This window comes from Medicago truncatula, chromosome 1 (genome assembly GCF_003473485.1).
Source record: "Medicago truncatula cultivar Jemalong A17 chromosome 1, MtrunA17r5.0-ANR, whole genome shotgun sequence".
Taxonomy (NCBI): Eukaryota; Viridiplantae; Streptophyta; class Magnoliopsida; order Fabales; family Fabaceae; genus Medicago; species Medicago truncatula.
This window is the reverse complement of record NC_053042.1, coordinates 29846879-29865664: the sequence shown is the minus strand read 5'-3', so window position 1 is coordinate 29865664 and position 18786 is coordinate 29846879. Positions and strand designations below refer to the sequence as shown.

At 35.0% G+C, this 18786-nt stretch overlaps 2 protein-coding genes across 6 annotated transcripts; both read right to left on the bottom strand.

The window, feature by feature from the left end:
• Positions 1-1193: 1193 nt before the first annotated feature.
• Positions 1194-11827, bottom strand: LOC25483792 (importin subunit beta-1). 3 transcript variants are annotated; one of them, XM_013612503.3, is made up of 11 exons: positions 11574-11824; positions 10570-11310; positions 9997-10470; positions 9338-9410; positions 3018-3106; positions 2856-2921; positions 2602-2687; positions 2048-2110; positions 1890-1966; positions 1564-1626; positions 1194-1469 (listed from the first exon to the last, which is right to left on the bottom strand). In XM_013612503.3, exons 2-10 carry the CDS (start codon positions 11306-11308, stop codon positions 1620-1622), a joined length of 1674 nt encoding a protein of 557 aa, XP_013467957.1. In that variant the 5' UTR covers positions 11309-11310; positions 11574-11824; the 3' UTR covers positions 1194-1469; positions 1564-1619. The 3 variants fall into 3 exon arrangements, with proteins under 3 accessions (XP_013467957.1, XP_013467956.1, XP_024633427.1); XM_013612502.3 differs by having other exon boundaries at positions 9997-11310; XM_024777659.2 differs by lacking the exons at positions 1194-1469; positions 1564-1626; positions 1890-1966; ... (1 more) ...; positions 2602-2687; positions 9338-9410 and having other exon boundaries at positions 2881-2921; positions 9997-11310; positions 11574-11827.
• A 1700-nt stretch (positions 11828-13527) lies between these two features.
• On the bottom strand, positions 13528-17983 carry LOC25483791 (uncharacterized). Of its 3 annotated transcripts, none has more exons than XM_024777644.2 (12): positions 17819-17981; positions 17097-17420; positions 16102-16275; positions 15882-16013; positions 15648-15785; positions 15156-15380; positions 14889-15065; positions 14576-14800; positions 14347-14481; positions 14146-14256; positions 13928-14048; positions 13528-13837 (listed from the first exon to the last, which is right to left on the bottom strand). In XM_024777644.2, exons 2-11 carry the CDS (start codon positions 17407-17409, stop codon positions 13930-13932), a joined length of 1749 nt encoding a protein of 582 aa, XP_024633412.2. In that variant the 5' UTR covers positions 17410-17420; positions 17819-17981; the 3' UTR covers positions 13528-13837; positions 13928-13929. The 3 variants fall into 3 exon arrangements, with proteins under 3 accessions (XP_024633412.2, XP_013467955.2, XP_024633417.2); XM_013612501.3 differs by having other exon boundaries at positions 15642-15785; positions 17819-17980; XM_024777649.2 differs by lacking the exon at positions 14889-15065 and having other exon boundaries at positions 15642-15785; positions 17819-17983.
• Positions 17984-18786: the final 803 nt, after the last annotated feature.

Sequence of the window (18786 nt, the reverse complement as noted above, 5' to 3'; positions counted from 1 at the left end):
TATTTATTTTTACTGCCTTTCTTTTCTAGAATGTCATTGTTGGCCAGTTCACAAAAATGGAGTTTATCTGATTGATTGAAAAAAGTAATTTTCTATGAAAAGTAGCACTAAACCAATTCATGATTGCTTTGGTAGTGTTCTTATTATACGTGTGTTGATTAAGATGGGGGTGAGGGCTTTGAGAAGGAGACTGGAAAGGGAGACGAGTGAGGTCGTTTTGTAATAGAAATGAGTTACTCTGTAGATAAGTCATGGAGGTTCTTCAAATGCTTGTGTCATTCGGTTTCTTTTTTGAATTCTGCTCTCCACCAAGTACATTTTGCTCACGTCCTGCAGTCGTACCAAATTCACCTTTGCGCTAGTTAACTAACGCAAGGGTAAATTTGGTACGGCTATAGGGCGCGAGCAAAATGTGCTGGGTGGAGACATCTTAGGGATGTTTGGGGGAAGGGAAGATGTTTAAGGTTCTCAAGTTTTGGTTTTTTATTTATTAAAAAAGTAAATCCATATCATCGCCCTTTTTTAGGGGTCTCATACTTTTTTTTTTTGGTGACTGGAAAGCCTTGTTTTTCATTTAATCCATATCAAAATCTCTAAAATGGACAAGTAGTATTAAGCTTTTCTTTCTTAAATTAAAGTGAAAGTATTATTTTGATTTATGAATCAATATTTCAAACAAGATTTATGAATCAATATTTCAAACAAGATATCGAGTGTGATTGAGTATAATGATGTATATTTGTTTTCTTAATTCTAAACAAGATGAAAAAAATGGGAGCCCTAATATGAAGCCTTTTTTTTAAGGTATGCTCATTCCTACAGACTGGCAATAGCATACATACTTTTCATTCATACTGCGGGGAACATTGTTTAAATGACAAAACTAACCAAAAAATCATTTTACTGTGCAATCCTTTGGTTCATTCATGATCTAGAATTTTTTATTTTTAGAAATTTACTCAAAAATAGTAGAAGTTAGTTCAAACTCATTTCGCACAAGTTAAAAATGATATTTTGGCATTCCCTAACTTAAATATTCATTGTTAGAGATAATAGTCACCAAGGCAGTTAAGCAGGTAAAAGGGAAAATAGGAAAAAGTTATGCAGAGCTACTGTGCAGAATTTTTTTAGGTACAAGTAGTTAGGCAGAACCATTGTTCAATTTATTTAGTTTGTTTTCTAGGACTTGTCAATTTCCAATGTACTTTTGTATTGTTGAAATGGCATGAGAACCACTCATGGAATCTTTGTAACTTTTGGAACTTCATGAATTTGAGTTTCTTTCATTCATTACAACTGCTTCTAACTACATAATAGCTACACAAAATAACAACTAACTTAATAGTAAATCAGTATGAACACTGAATTGCAAAATAGATACATCTTCCAATTTTCAAACAACTCAAAAAAGACATTTATGCTTGGAAGGTCTGCAATGTTGAATATTTTCATCAATCATTGAGTGGCTCCTACATTATTCAAGTAAAAGATACATTGTGAATACAAGCTGCATTTAAGAAATTAAGGTAGTGAAACTACAATGAAGAGACACAAATATCTCACCATTAATAATCTAGTGAAACTAAAGTTGTCCTCACTTGGCTACCTGATCTTGTTGGTTAAGGCCTGAACCACCATAGAAGGAAATAACTTTATTTATACAAACAACACAAAAAGGAAGCAACAAAACTATGTACTTATTCATCTTTCTTTCAAAAAAAAAAAAAAACTACGTACTTATTCTGCATGTTAACAGAATAAGTACTTGATACATGATACACGATGGAAAAATATTACTTCTAGAAGAAAAGGAAATAGCATTGAGGAAAGAATGCATGCACTTCTAAATATATAAAAAAATGCAAGACAGGAAAGAGTCAACAAGATACCTCCGTGAAGAGCCCTGCTTGATTACTTCTAGAATATAATTGAAAACTTCACCCACCTTGATGCCTGTGATCGTACTCTGCATGTGTTTTTTCAAAATAAATAGAAAGAAATCGTATAATTCAAACAAAAGGTGAATATCAAGCATATTGCAACTCACAGTTTCAAAGAAAGGGATATTATGCCCATCAGCCAATTCTTTACCCTCGCTGGAATCTACAGCCTAGAGAGAGAAACGAACGCCTTATGTTTAATTCAATGAAAAACTGATGGACTCACACAAAATGAAGTAATGGAACAGTAAAAGTATATGTATGAAGTGAATGGAGAGTATTTAATTAATGGAAAAGAGATTCAGTTACAAACATGAACCAGAGCCAATGCTCCTCCCAGAGAATGATTTCTCCTATTACAAATATATCAACACTCATCCTGTCTAATCACAACCCCCCTTCACATTATATTCCCCATTCTCTAACAAACTTCCAAGAAGTTCAGGGCCACGTCACTAACTAACCACCCTCCTCTAGATTCTTCTTTCCTCTACGGGTATGTACTCTCCAAACAGCAGGTTTGGGCTTCTCCCTAGCAGTCTCATTTTCATAAGGCTCAATACTTCTATCAAAAACACAACACACAAAGCATGCAAACTATCCTCATACCCCAACCAGTTAAGAGGAAGTATAAAGAGAAAAGACCCCAAGATGTACAAACCTTTTGTTTAGCATCATATTTGTTTCCGACAAGTATTACATTAATACAAGTTTTTCCAAGAGGACCCTGAATGAAATCCCGAACACCTGAACAGAAAGAAGCAATAAATGAAAAGGCAAACAATATAAATAATGGAAACTTAACAATAAAAAAATGGGTGAAATGAAGGGTACAATTTTCAAATATTAGTGCATAAATACAATTGAATTCATTGAATTATTAAGCTAAAAATAAGACCAAGGAAAGGAGGATACTGTTAAAAGAATCTCTGTCAGTAATGTCATAAACTAGCACCATAACCACAGATCTATGATCACGCTCTGCAACCAAATATAACATTGTAAGACATAAGAGATCAATGTTTTCAACTCTCAATTTAAATTCAGAAATAAGTTTATGCAGGACAAAACATCTACCTTTTCTAACGGCTTCGTAAACATACGGATCAGCTGCACCCCATATTTGCAACTTAATTGAATCAGTGGTTTTGATCTTGAAATCATATCTGCAAGTATTTTAATGGTAGGATTTTGTTATCAGTAAAAGTATAGATATATGTATGGTTGAGTACAATTACTACATGCTTATAAAATGAAAGAAATGTGGTGCCTACAACGAGAAAGTGTTGCTAGTAAAAATATATTATATTTACTAAATACTCCATTTTTTTGCTAATAATTTGGAATGGATGGAGTATTACATATCAAATGACCTCTACAGACCCATCTTGATGTGTTTTCAAAGCATATAGAAACATAAAATATAGCATTTTGAAATCCAAAAGAAAAAACTTCTAAAACTAATGAAAGGAGAGAAAAGGAAAATATCTGAAATGAATCTAAACTTTTGTATTGTTATTATGATCTAAAACAGCTACAATGAGTCCTTTATACTAGTGCTTATTTGTAACAGACTGTGCCAGTTAGCATCAGCTAAGCATGAGCTGTACTAACAGCTGTCACTAAAAGAAAAGAGAAAGAGATATAAGAGTGACACTGTATTCCTGACTCAGTGAGCTTAAGTTTGAACTAACTAAGGCCCCGTTTGGATAAACAGCTTATATAGATGTTTATAGCATTAGTGCTTATAACATTAGAGCTTATATCATAAGCTCTTATACTTGATAAGCTATTTATGTTTGGATATGTAGACTAAAAAGTACTTACATAAATTGAAGTGTTTGGATGTGACATTACATAAGCAATTATCGAAATTTTAAATATTTTTAATTTAACAAAAAAATCAGAGAATTGAACCACAATTATCAAGATTTTTTTGATAAAATTAATCAAGGCGTAAAAAAACAATATTATAACATATTAATTATAATTATATATATATATATAGTATAATCAATATTTGTCCTCAAAAAAAATATCAATATTCATATAAGACAAAATTAACATTAGAGGTGTAAATAAACATATCATATATATTGATATTAGTGTGCAGTTTGTTACCCAAAAAAGACAAGTTAAATTTGTTTTTTTTTTTATTCAGTTTCATTTTGTTACGTAACAAAAAAAAATAATAAAAATCTTCTTAAAAAAAATAAATATATATAATTAAAATATATATTTTGAAAAAGTGGATCCAGAGAGAATCGAAGGAGGTTACATAAATTCATAAGCTCCTTGTTAAGCCAGAGGGTAAGCTGAAAATTTAGGCTTATTAAAATATGGCATAAGCAGCTTATGAAACTATGATAAGCTATTTTTATTTATTTACCCAAACACCTTTAAAAAGGCTTATGGGAGTAGATATGCCCACATAAGCTCAAAATAAGTCAATCCAAACGGGGCCTAAGTTCTTTTTATTCTAATACATTCACACACACCCTGCAAGGTCTGGGTGGGGCAGCCACTTTGAGCTTGTACCTAAACTCCAAGAACTTAGCAGTAGCCAATGGCTTGGTGAAAATGTTTCTGAGTTGAACCAGGAATATGAACAACATCAAGGACCTTGCCCAAAACTTTCTCACGGACAAAAAATAGGTCTATCTCCATGTGCTTGGTACGAGCATGAAGAACGGGTTGTGTGCCATAGCCAGAGTACTTTGATTATCACAGTATAAGGGGGGAAGCAATAGGAACTTGAAGCTCTTGTAGGAGAGTCTTAACTAAAGGATTTCTGCAGTGATTAGAGCAAGGCTACGGTACTATACTTTTGCACTAGAACGAGCCACAACAGATTGTTTTCTGGACCACCAGGATATAAGATTTGAACCAAAAAACAAAGCAGCTCCAGAGGAGGAACGACGGTCATCTGGGTCAGCAACCTAGTCAGCGTCACAATATCCATTGAGAGAAAAGGGTTGCTGAGCAGAAGCAGCTAGATAGTGTAAAATACGTTTAACTGCCTGCCAGTGAGCTTCCAAAGGGTGAGCCATGATCTGACACACTTTGTTGAATGAGTAACTAAGCTCAGGTCTAGTAATAATTGCATATTGCAAGGCACCAACCACATAACGATATAAGGAAGCATCTGAAAAAGAAGCAGAACCGGTTTTGCTAAGTTTGGCACTAAAGACCATGGGGGTAGTAACACCACTGGCTTCTTGCATGTTGGTACGAAGGAGAAGGTCACAAATATATTTGGTTTGAGACAGAATAAGAGTACCATCAGGTTGAGGTTTCACCTCTATGCCCAGAAAGTAGTCAAGGTTGCCAAGCTGCTTGAGAGCAAAAACTTGATTCACTTTGGAAGTAAGACTGTGAAGTAGGGGAAGGAGAGCTTCCGGTGAGGATGATATCATCCACATAAACCAGTAAATATGCAACACAATTATGATGCTTGTATATGAAAAGAGAAGAGTCACGCTTGCTGTGACAGAAGCCAAACTCAATGAGAGTGCCTTTCAGCCTTTCAAACCATTGTCTGGGTGCTTGTTTCAAGCCATATAAAGCCTTGTGCAGATGACAAACTAGATTAGGATCAGAGGAGACAAACCCAGGGGGTTGTTCCATATAGACTTCCTCATCAAGAATGCCATTGAGAAAGGCATTATTAATGTCCAGCTGCTGAAGTGGCCACTTATATGTGAGAGCCAATGTGAGGATCAATCTGATAGTAACAGCAGGCTTTATGACTGGAGAAAAAGTTTCATGATAATCAAAACCATGAAGTAGATGATAACCCTAGGCTACTAACCTGGCTTTTTACTAATTTAGGGTCCCATCTGCATTTTCTTTGACCCTAAACACCCATTTGCATCCAATTGCAGTTCTGTTGGGTGGAAGAGGCACAAGAGACCAAGTTTTATTCTTCTATAGAGCTGAATATTCCTCTTTCATAGCTGCCAACCACATCGGGTATTTAAGAGCATGTTTAACAAATTTAGGTTCAGTTTGGATAAGGAAAACACTAGGACCTAATCTACGTAAAGGAATGCCAGTTTTGGTTCTTGTTTGCATAGGATGAGTATTAACTGGTGGTGGAGGTGTGGGGGGAGCAGAAGTAGTAAGGGGCAGGGATGCATTGGGTGAAGTTAAGTGGGTGGCAGAAAAGGAAATATGTGTAGATGTGGGTTGATTTATAGAGGAAGTTGTGGAAGGAAGTGGATTTGTAGAAGAGGACAGATGATGGGTTGATTGAGAGTTGGGAGATGGGAAATTCTGATCTGTAGGGGAAGTTATAGGAGGGGCAGCTGATGATGTAGGTAAGATAGGTGAAGTGTTTAGACTAGGAAGAGGGGAAAGAGGAGGAGACAGGTAGGGGAATCTATACTCATTAAACAACACATCTTTGGAAATATAGAGACGGCCAGTAGTGGGAAAGACATTTGTAACCTTTATGAGAGGTGGAATAACCTAGGAACACGCATTCATGAGAGCGAAAATCTAGCTTGTCAGCATTGTAGGGCCTAAGGAGAGGAAAACATGCACAGCCAAAAACTTACAGGAATTTATAGTCAGGATGCTGTTTTAAAAAGGGAAAAATAAGGGGTAGCATTGTTGAGAGAGGTGGAGGGTAATCTATTAAGGAGGGGTAAACGGCAGTAAGAAAAGCATGATCCGAATATTGAAGGGGAAGAGAGACATGACTCAAAAGGGTAAAGCCAAGGTCAACCATATGCCCGTGCTTTCTCTCAACAACACCATTTTGGTGGTGTGTATGAGGGCAAATAAGTCTATGGATGATGCCAAGATTAGTGAGGTATTTGGTAAAGGGTCTGAACTCACCCCCAATCAGTTTGAAGAGAATTTATTTTGTGACCAAATTGTAACTCAACCATGGTTTTAAATTGTTTGAAAATGGATAGAGTCAGATTTTTGTTTCAACAAATAGATCTAGCAGCATCTACAAAAGAGATTTAATACAGAAATTGATTTGTGGAGGGGATGGGAGCAGGACCCCAAAGATCATAAAATACAAGTTCAAGAGGTGTAGTATAAGTAGTTTGAGATAATGGAGAGTGTAACCTGTGTGCTTTTCCCATTCAACAAGCAGAGCAAAAAAATAGATTCTTTATTTGAAAAAGGTATATTACAATGAGACAATACAAGTTTTATAACATGGGAATGGGATGACCTAGCCTAAGATGCCAATTATACCGAGCAGTATTGGATATGGCATTTATTACATCAGAAGAAGTTTACATCAAACTTCCTAATGGTATGCCTACACCTTCACTTAATACTGTTTGCAAACTAAAACGATCTTTGTATGGATTGAAACAGGCACCAAGAGTATGGTTTGAAAAGTTTCGATCGACACTACTTGGTTTTGAATTTAGTCAAAGTTAGTATGATCCATTTCTTTTCCTACAAAGAACTCCTAAAGGCATGGTGGTGCTTCTTGTGTACGTGGATGAAATTGTTGTGACTGGTTCTGATCAAGATGCTATTTCTAGGATAAAAAACCTGTTGCATTCAACTTTTCATATGAAAGAGTTGGGCCGTCTCACTTATTTCCTGGGTTAGAGGTGCATTATCATCATGGTGTTTTTCTAAATCAACAAAAGTATATTCAAGACTTGGTCCAGCTAGCTGGACTCACAAATGCAACCCCTAACCCCTGTAGACACTCCCATGGAAGTTAATGTTAAATATAGAAGAGATGAAGGTGACCACCTTGTTGATCCCACTCAATATCGCAAACTGGTTGGAAGTCTCATCTATGTAACCATCACTCGCCCAGATATTTCTTTTGCTGTACACACAGTTAGTAAGTTCATGCAAGCTCCACGACATTTTCATCTTTCAGCAGTACAACGAATCATTAGATACCTCCTTGGCACCTTAAAGCGTGGTTTATTTTTTCTTGTTGGTTCATCAATCAAACTCCAAGCATATAGCGATGGCGATTGGGCAGGCTGTCCAGACACAAGAAAATCTACTACTGGCTGGTGTATGTTCCTAGGAAATGCTCCTATTTCATGGAAATGTAAGAAACAAGATTCAGTCTCAAAGTCATCCACTGAAGCAGAATACCGCGCAATGTCTGCTGCTTGTTCTGAAATAATATGGTTGCGTGGACTTCTAACAGAGCTTGGATTCTCTCAAGAACAACCGACTCCGCTGCATGCTGACAACACCAGTGCATTCAGATTGCAGCAAATCCAGTTTACCATGAACGGACGAAACACATTGAGGTTGATTGTCACTCTATTCGAGAAGCCTATGATCGAAGAATCATCAATCTACCACATGTCTCAACATCTATTCAAACAGCTGACACTTTCACTAAAAGTTTGACACGTCAGCGGCACAATTTTCTACTTGGCAAATTGATGCTTGTAGATTTACCAGCATCAATTTGAGGGGGGATGTCAATGGAATTAATGGCAAATCAAATTCTATAAGATTGCACATTTATTTGTAATAGTTTTGACCCTCATTTCTCTTAGTCTCTCTGAGTTTAATATCCTTCATTGCTCTTAGTTTCTCCGAGTCTAACAGATAAAACAGTGATTAAGATGAAACTCAAAAAATACTGAATTATCTTTAGCAAAACGACCAACACTAATGAGATTTTTCGTGATATGTGGGAACATGAAGTAAATTGCGAAGAACAAAAGTTTTGTGTGCATTAATAGGTGACTGAAATTGTGAAGAGCCAGAGGAATGAATTTTCAAACCTTGATCATTGCCTATGAATATCTGCTCAGGTCCTTCATAAGGAGCAGATTGAAGAATATTCTGAGAACTATTGGTTACATGAACGGATGCACCATAATCAGGGTACCATGGACTAGCTTGATAAGGTGATTTATTGGTTAACAGGGCATTAGGTTTGAAGTATGGTCCTGAGTTAGCAAGCATAGCATTTGGTTAAGGATAGGGTAAGGTATAGGGTTAAGTAGGGTAGGGTAATGGTGGGGAAGGTCTAGAGGGAGGTCTGTTCCATGAAATGGCATACAGGAGTCAATTTGGTTTTAAAAATCCCCACAATGCCCTAAAATCAATTTAGAAATTTGGAAACCATACAAAATGTTTTAAAAATAGTGTCAAATTGAATATTTTCAACTAAAATCAATTAGAGGTTGAAGCGGCCGCTATCCGCTCCGCTATCTCATGCCGCACCACTATGCAGATTAGCATAGCGGTTTGTCGCCGCGGCCACTATCGGCCGCTATTGACTACCATGCTAAAAACTGTCACTAAAAGAAAAGAGAAAGATATATATGAGTGACACTTCAGTAAGCTTAAGTTTGAACTAACTGAGTTCTATTTATTCTAATACATTCACACAAAAACATAAACTGAAGGGATAAAAAAAGTTTGCAGATGCTAACCCAGTGGTGGTGATAGAGCTAGTTGCTGATAAATCCTTTAAAAAACCCGATATCAAACTAGTTTTTCCCACACCTACAAATGGTACGGTCATAAACAAAAAATAAAAGGACAAATGTTTTTTGAACTACAAGAAAAATAAAACAAATTAGATACAATCTCATCAAATAGCGGCACTAAGGGCCCGTTTGTTATAGATTTAAAAATGGATTTTTCTTTGTATTTCCAAAAATGGATTTTTTAGAAATTTACTCAAAAATAGTAGAAGTTATTTCAAACTCATTTGGCATAAGTTAAAAATGAGATTTCGACATTCACTAACTTAAATATTCATTGTTAGAAATTTTACATAGTAAAAATCGCATATTTTTTCAAAGTGACATCTTTCAAAAATGATTTTTATGAAAAGCTATTTGAAATACCCTTTTTTTTTTTTAGAAATTTTTTCAAAATTTTAGTATCCAAAAATTTTTTATAACAAAATGATTAAATACTTAGAATTACATTTTAAGATAAACTATTCAAACAGATTTTTTATTAGAAACTTTCCTTAAAAATTTCTTTGTAAAAAAGCTAAAACAAACGGCCCTAAAACATCAATTCCATTAAATTGAAGATCTGGAAAATGATATAATGAAAAAGAGAATAAAGAAAAACGAACCTCTGCAACCCATGATGAAAAGGTCATCATATGTAGAGCACAACACTAATTTGCTCAGAGCATGATATGCTGTTTTTCTCATGGGGTCTGTAATGTCCTGTCTGAGAGTTGCAATAAGAAGGGCTTGAACACTCTGCCAAAATAAACATGCATGTTCTGTGGATGAGGTGCCACTTGATGTCCATGGACACCGGCAATTTTCCTTTCCAACAAAATTAAAACCGATGGCCAAAGTCTCCATAGCAACAAAGGACACACAAGCAACACTCGGAACAAACTCCATACTCCCACATAGTGCATGAACGATAGATGGGAAATTCTCTTGAGTGATAATCTGGACAAGCTTACCCATATACAAGAGTGGAATTGAAAGCTTGATAATCTGAAAAAGACAGTTTGCAAAAGTCTCCTTCAAAATATCATGTTCGCTGTGTATTAAGGAATGTAAAATGAAATCCAAACATTTAATTGCATCTGCAATAACATCATCTGGTTTAAGAATAGATTCATTTGAATTTGCAGCCAACAGAACAGAACAAAAAGCATTCATAGCGGCGTCCAAAAACTGCAAACCTTTTATTTTTGTATTCTCAATCATAAATGGGTGTACTAGTTTCAAGGTCTCTTTGCCACATAATTGTAAAACGAAGGACAAACAGTTAACTCCAGCCTTTCTAATGCTCAAAGAATCATTCTGTCTCTTAAGAGTTTTCAACAAAGCATCAACAAGTGTCATATGTGCACTCTTTACAAGACCACGTGATTGAGTGGCCGACAGACCATGTCCTAATTCAATGTTAAGTTCATTAACAGAAATGAATTGCCAAAACTCAATAGCTTTAACTGCAACAGGCTCCACATCATTTTTCATGGCTTTGATTATGGCTTTGAATGTGACTTTCATTAAAGCATCATTGCATTCACCCAAACTTCCATAGTATTTATTTGCAATAGTACCCAAGCAGCCGAACGCTTCTTGTCGGATCTTTATATCAGGTGAAAAAGTTGCTTCATAAAGAATTTTCATTATCACATTACAATGACCGGTAACCACATCTGTTGAGGCAAAAGTTGGGGCAAAAGTTATTGTATTATTAATGGCCTGTAAAGAAGCCAATCTAACGGAATCACTTTCATTTAAACAGTCCACTCCCTTGAAGAGTGCAGGCAAAATTTGGTAATGGTGAACTGTGGGAAGATTTTGACAAATTAAACCACCAAGTGTTTCAATTATTCCTTGCATACTGGAATGACCATTCTGCATTTGACTAATATTCGATCTTAAAGAATCCGTAATATGGTTGAAATCCATCTCTGCATGTTTAGATAAAAAGCATGATAAAATAACACAACTTGTAGAAGAAAAAAACACAATAAAACATGTCCACACAAAAAGATAGGGCAGAAACAGTAAGATATTGAAGTGGGGGAATGCTGAGCGCAGAATCTCCCCCCATTCAGTCAGATACTTTCATATAAACTGATATCTTATTCGAACTTAATGCACAAAGATGAACCCTACACATAGTAATCCACCACATACAGCATAAAGAGAATCTACACATAGTAAAACGAACCTTCAACTGAAAAGGCAAACTCAGAATGGGTCGAAATCAGACAAATAAATCGTGAACGGAGAAGAACCAAAATCGAAGAGAAAGAAGAGGATGGTGATCGGAATCAGAAGAGGATGGTGGTCGGAATCATAAACAAGAGGAATCAGAAGGTTAGGGTTGAAGTTGAAACCCTAACTAAACCCATTTCTTCCCGCTTTCTCTTCTCCTTTCACGCGTTTTCTTCTTCCTTTCTTTTCTCATCTTCTTTTTGTTTTTTGTTTTAAATATCTAATATCTAATAAAATAATCATAAAAAAAACTAATTAAAAACTAATTATTTTAATTTATTTATTTCAATTATAGAATTTTGTCTTTTAAGGTGCCACATGACATGACATGTCATGATTGGTCCACGTGGCAGATCGTTAGTTCAACCAAAAAATTTATAAAGTGTAAGGAGCAATGCCAAACAAAAAAAACGCATTGACCAATGTTAAAATTAGGTGAAAATGCAGGGACTAAACACATATTTAAGTCTTAAGTTCGACATATAAAGTAATAGCAAAGAGCATATCTAAAGGAAACAACATCTTTCATTTTTTTTTGGTTTAATACATGCTTTGATCCCTTAACTTATTTTCGGATTTCATTTTGATCCCCTTACTATAATGTGTCTCAATTTGGTCACTTATGTCTTCTTCCGTTACCTCTTTTGGTCCTCTCCGTTAGTTTGTTTTCAAAAATAGTTAACCCTTGCCACATGTCATTTAAGATTGGTGATCAAGGGCTAGATTTGAAAAATACACAAGTATACAATGGACTCACAACATATAATCATTTCTATTTTTCTTGATTTTCCTAAAAATATAAATTTAAAACCACCATCGATCTTCATCTATTTATATAATTTTAAAATAATTTGTATCCAGATTTTTAAAAATTAAAATATTTGAAAATAATTTGTATACCAGGATTTTCTATTGTTTGAATCCACCTCAAAATAATTGAATTCCTTCAAAACATTAATTACCTCAAAATATTCCCTCATCCCAATACACTCTAAGTCAATCTCCCACGCAAGCCTACTCAAAATATCAAGAATGCTACTTATATGTGTGTGTCAAGGCAAAAGTTATGGTGCATAAGCTATTTCCTTATGCACCGTGCATAAACACATCACAACCATCAGATTTCTTTTATTTTGAACAAAAATGGTTTTGGCTCACTTTGGGGGTGTAGGAAGCAATTATGTTAGGATTTATGCACGGTGCATAAGGATTCCTTATGCACCATAACCACTCCCCATCACAAACAATGGACTTTTGTTTTGTTCTAGGGACATAATTTTGGAAAATTTTAGTTATGGTATAATCAATTAAATTATTGGTTATGGTATGATACAGGAGGATTCCTTGCAAAATTCCTTTAGATTGTTTTTTCATGAATGAGGATTAAGATGGATGTCAAATATTATGATGTGTATGTGAATGTGTATTGGTATTAGATATATAGTATTTGCAACTTAAAAAATTATTTCCAATGATATAATATCTTTATTGCTGCTAACTTGTCTGATTATAATCAGCCCTTTATAGCTGCAAACTTTATAAATTATGATGCAGATAAGTAATTAGGTGAAATGATTATAAAATAGCACCTTAAGTCATAAACCATCAACTAACCATGCCAATTTTATTCATCAAAATTCACCAAATAATTATGCTTAAAGTTCAGCAACATGTTTAACAGAATATAATTAAAACTCTTCTCCTCTCGAGACTGAAAGAATTCACCAGTTCTGGTACGAAGCAACAAAACTCATCCTAAAGTCGAAGAATTATAGCATACAATTGTAGAGAATCAAATCAGCATTCCAAATTTGATTCAGGTAAAAGTAAGATGTGATTATTGCAATAAGGTTTGGATATTTCAAAGCATAATTAAGTAATAATTTATTTTCAACTCAATGCGGTAATTTCAAAGTTGAGTTTTGGTTCTTCCTCCATTGTAATCTATACTACCTTTAGTTATAACTGATATGACAATAGGAAATAAGAAATAGTAAGAGTTTTGTCAAAAAAATAATAAAACAGAAAGAGTTCATCTGTTACAAACCCAATATTACTTACAAGTGTCTCCAGGGAAATTTTGAAATATAATCATCAAAAGGGATAGATACTTTGAACAAAAATCAACATATACACTTAATTTCTGATCCCATCATCCAAATGGTGCAAAGGGATTGTCCTCTTTGTTGTTTGAAAGGCGCCCCTCCTTGGCAAGTTCTGTTTATTGTTTTGATCAAATAACAAACAAAGGTGAGGATATTTTAATATGTTTTGATCAAAAAAGAACAAGGCATGACTCAAACTTACCTTCATGTAGCTGTATCACTTGAAGATGCAGGTTGTGAAACAGGTTTGTCGTCAAAGTACGTCAAAGTATGCTTCTCGGCAATGTTGGTTGTATTACTTTCCTCTTCTTTCTTCTTCGAGCCTTTTGTTCATTGTTTTGATAAAAATAAGAACCCAAATGGTGAGGATATTTTAATATGTTTTTGATCAAAAAGGAATAAGACAAGACTCAAACTTACTTTCCACTTCTTGCTGATAAGCAAGAACGGGAGGCTTCTCAGCAAGAATAGGGTCAGTCGTCAAAAAAGGCTCTCCATCTATGCTATCTTTTTTTAGCATCTTAGCAACTCCTGTTTATTGTTTTGATTAGATACGAAAGCAAAGGATGAATTTTAATATGGTTGACTGTTAAAAAAGAAAAAGACATGGCACAAACTTACCTTCCACTTCTTGTTTATAAGCAAGAAAAAGGTTTAGAAACATGGTCGACACATGATGCTTCTTGGCAACAAGAGGGTCGGGCGTGACTTGAGGCTCTCCTTCCATGCTCTCTATTTTTAGCACCTCAGCAAGTTCTGTTTATTGTTTTGATTAGATGAGAAAGCAAAGGATGAAAATATTTTAATATGTTAGAAAGGTAAAAAAGAAAAGGACAAGGCACAAACTTACCTTCCACTTTTTGCTTATAAGCAAAAAAAATGTTTAGAAACATGTGAGGAGGCCTCTCAGCAAGAAACGGGTCAGACATCACAGGATGCTTCTCAGCAACACGCGGTTTGGTCCTTACGAACTTACTCTCCTTTTCTTTCTTAGCAGGAAAAGGGTTGCAAACCGGATTGGTCGTCTCAAGAAGCTCTTCCTCTAAGCTCTCTACTTTTTGCCTCTTAGCAACTCCTGTTCATTTTTCATCAAATAAGACACCAAAGAGTGACAATTTTTTAATATGGATGAATGTTTTAAAAAAAATAAGGCACAAACTTACTTTCAGCAAGAAACGGGTCAGACATCACAAAAAGCGAGTCGGATGTCAGAGGACGCTTCTCAGCAACAAGTGGTTTGGTCATTACGAACTTACTTTCCTTTTCTTTCTTAGCAGCAAAAGGGTTGCAAACCGGATTGGTCGTCTCAAGAGACTCTTCCTCTAGCCTCTTAGTAAATCCTGTTCATTTTTCATCAAATAAGATACCAAAGGGTGACCATTTTGTTAATATGGATGAATGTTTTATAAAAAAATAAGGCACAAACTTACTTTCAGCAAGAAACGGGTCAGACATCACAAAAAGCGTGCCGGATGTCACAGCAGGAGAATGATTGTCGGCAACGTTGGTCTTCACAGCAGGACGTTTAAGTTTATTACGAAGAAATTCAGAAAAATACTTACGGTCCTCTTCTTTCTTCTTAGCAAGATACCGTTCGCAGTTTTCCTTCAGAAATGGAGACCAGTCGGTATATTCCATCTTAGCAACTTCAACTTCTGTTTATTCATAAGGCAAGATAATAAGCACGGATTCACATAACATATTGATGAAGGGTGAGAGAGAGAGAATTATGAATCAATATGAAAACACACTCAATTTTACAAAACCTCACAGTCTAAAAAAAGCCCCAATTAAAGGTTTTAAACCCTAATCCCCCAATGCGAGAAGATTTGAACATTTCAAAGTGTCAAAGCAGGGTTAGGATAGTTAAATATGGTTGAAAGTTAAAAAAGAAATAGACCGAGTCACAAACTTACTTTTACCTAGCTGCTTTGCATCAAGGAGTGAGTTGAAATTGAGAGACATCTTAGAAGACTGACAACAGCATAGTTTACTTTTCATTTTTTCATTGTTAAAAAATGTCCCAAAAGGACCTCCCTCATAGCTATCAACTTTTAATCCTGTTCATCGTTTAGATCAAATAAGAAAACAAAGGGTGAGGATATTTTAATAGTGTTGAAAGTTGTTAAAAAGAAAGAGACAGGGCACAAACTTACCTTCATTTGGCAACAGCTTGGGAAATGGCAAAGTATGATTGTCGGCAATGTTGGTCTTCACAGCAGGAAAAGGGTTGCAAACCAGATTGGTCGTCTCAAGAGGCCCCTCTTCCTCTACCCTCTTAGCAACTCCTGTTCATTTTTCATCAAATAAGATGCCAAAGGGTGACCATTTTTTAATATGGATGAATGTTTTAAAAAAAATAAGGCACAAACTTACTTTCAGCAAGAAGCGGGTCAGACATCACAAAAAGCGAGTCAGATGTCACAGGACACTTCTCAGCAACAAGCGGTTTGGTCATTACGAACTTACTTTCCTTTTCTTTCTTAGCAGCAAAAGGGTTGCAAACCGGATAGGTCGTCTCAAGAGACTCTTCCTCTAGCCTCTTAGTAACTCCGGTTCATTTTTCATCAAATAAGATACCAAAGGGTGACCATTTTATTAATATGGATGAATGTTTTAAAGAAAAGGCTTAATGATGTGTTTCGTCCTTGCAATTAGGCGTCATTTAAAAATTAGTCCTTGTAATCGCTTTATTTCAAATTTATTTTATTTCATGTCAGGTTGATCATCATCTTTATGATGAATTTTTTATTTGGAATCAACAAAAGTTATGGACACAAAACTGAGTTTTACCGATTCAATTGTTGAGAATTGATACATCTTTATTATCCACAAATTAGTATATTATTACTCAAGACAAATTTATATTAGTAGTTGCATTTGGTTATTTTTATTTGTCTATCCGATGTGATAACGAGAATTCTAAATTACTACAAGTTATTATTGGTTTTATTTTGGACACGTTAATTCATGCTCACTTACAACTATTATTGTTTCATTTAAGATTACCTTATTTATTAATCAATGACATATCTAACTTCTCGTGCGATGCACGGGTCTAAATACTAGTGTGTTATCTCTTTCTCTCTCCCTCCCTTTCTCCTTATTTTATTTTATTATTTTATTTTATTTTATTTTATATTTTATTTTCTATCTTTAACCGTTTTGATTTCAGGCATGACTCAAAGAAGATAATAACGATATGGCTGAGAAACGTGCTCTCAACGATTATGCAATGCAATCACATCTTCAGATGAGCCGTACGCCGCTATTGTGTACCCAACGGTTGAGGGTATTAAATTTTAAATGACGTCTAATTGCAATGACGAAACACATCATTAAGCCTAAAAAAAAAAAAGGCATAAACTTACTTTCAGCAAGAAATGGGTCAGAAATCACAAAAAGCGTGCCGGATGTCACAGCAGGAGTATGATTGTCGGCAACGTTGGTCTTCACAGCAGGACGTTTAAGTTTATTACGAAGAAATTCAGAAAAATACTTACGGTCCTCTTCTTTCTGCTTAGCAAGATACTTTTCGCAGTTTTCCTTCAGCAATGGAGACCAGTCGGTATATTCCATCTTAGCAACTTTGGTCGTCACAGGAGGAGGAGGCTTCTCCTCAGAAATAAACTTAGTTTCCTCAGCTTCTTGCTTCTTAGCAGGAAATAGGTCGTTGTTTTCCATCTTAGCAACTTCTGTTTATTCATCAAAGGCAGCAAGATAATTAATTATATGAAAACACAGTGTCAAATTCAAATCAATGGTTTTAAACCCTAATAAGCACGGATTCACATAACATATTGATCAAGGGCAAGAGAGAGAATTATGAATCGATATGACAACACACACATTCAATTTCACAAAATCTCTCACAGCCCAATTAAAGGTTTTAAACCCTAATCCCCCAATCCAAGATTTGAATATTTCAAAGCGTCACATAACAGATTCGAATATTGACTTTGTTTTGAAGGTTTAATTCCATCAAAACAAAGTAAATTTCTCAAATTATCAACAAGATTTGACAAAGAACTAAATTATCAGAGCAAAAATGATGGAGAAAGAAAGAAGTCCCTCGCGTAGATAGAGAAAATACCTGAAAGTGAAAAAATCCAAATAAAGATTCAAGCCGCAGAACGGTGAAGAACGAGGGGGACAAAACGAACCAGCAACGAGACAACGGGTTGCGGGAGAGATGGGTCAGAATGGTCGCGATTGTGTGAATGTGGGACGGAATTGATTTACTTTTTCATTAAAAACTTTTAGTGGATAGCCTTATTATAATGGGAAAAGATTGGTGAACGTGTGTTTGGTTGAAAGAAGAAATTGAGAAGAGAGAAAAAGGGGAGAGAGAGTATGAGAAGAGAAATAGAATAGATTTAAGGTATTGTTTGGTTAAAATAAAGAGAAGAGAAATAGAAGAGAGAGAAGTGGGATTAATTTTTAAAAGTATAAGAATGTCCTTGAAATAATTTTTTAGATAAACCTACTAAGAATAAAAACAAAGTAATGAGAAAAAAAAAAGGTGTGTTGTGTCTTAAATTGAAGGGTATAAAAAGCAAAGGGAGTAAATGTAAATTTCTCTCCTCTTTCTTCGCTTATATGGGAGAACAAAAAGCACGTGGGTCCCACGCAAAACTTATCTCTCCTCCCTCTTTCTTACCTTCCTTTTTTGTTCCTTCAGTGGGCCTAATATTTCCGACAGTTGCAATGGCTTCTTTATTTCTTCATGTTCAAAAAAACAATATTTTTTAGATACGGGCAAAAGTACTACTATTAATATTACCTTAATATGATAAGGAGGATTTAATATAACAACAAAAATATTAATATAAAAATAAAATAAAAAAATAACAGGTACAAATATGAAATTGAGGTATCCATTTTATGACAAACGTTTATGTGTTTTTAGAAAAAGAAATAGCCAATAAAAAACATTTAATTACTATTCTCTCTCTCTCTCTCTCTCTCTCTCTCTCTCTCTCTCTCTCTCAAGAAAACGCATAAGCTTATGCTTCTCTCTCAAAATGTTATCTCTCTCCATCTTCCCCCACCAACCCAACT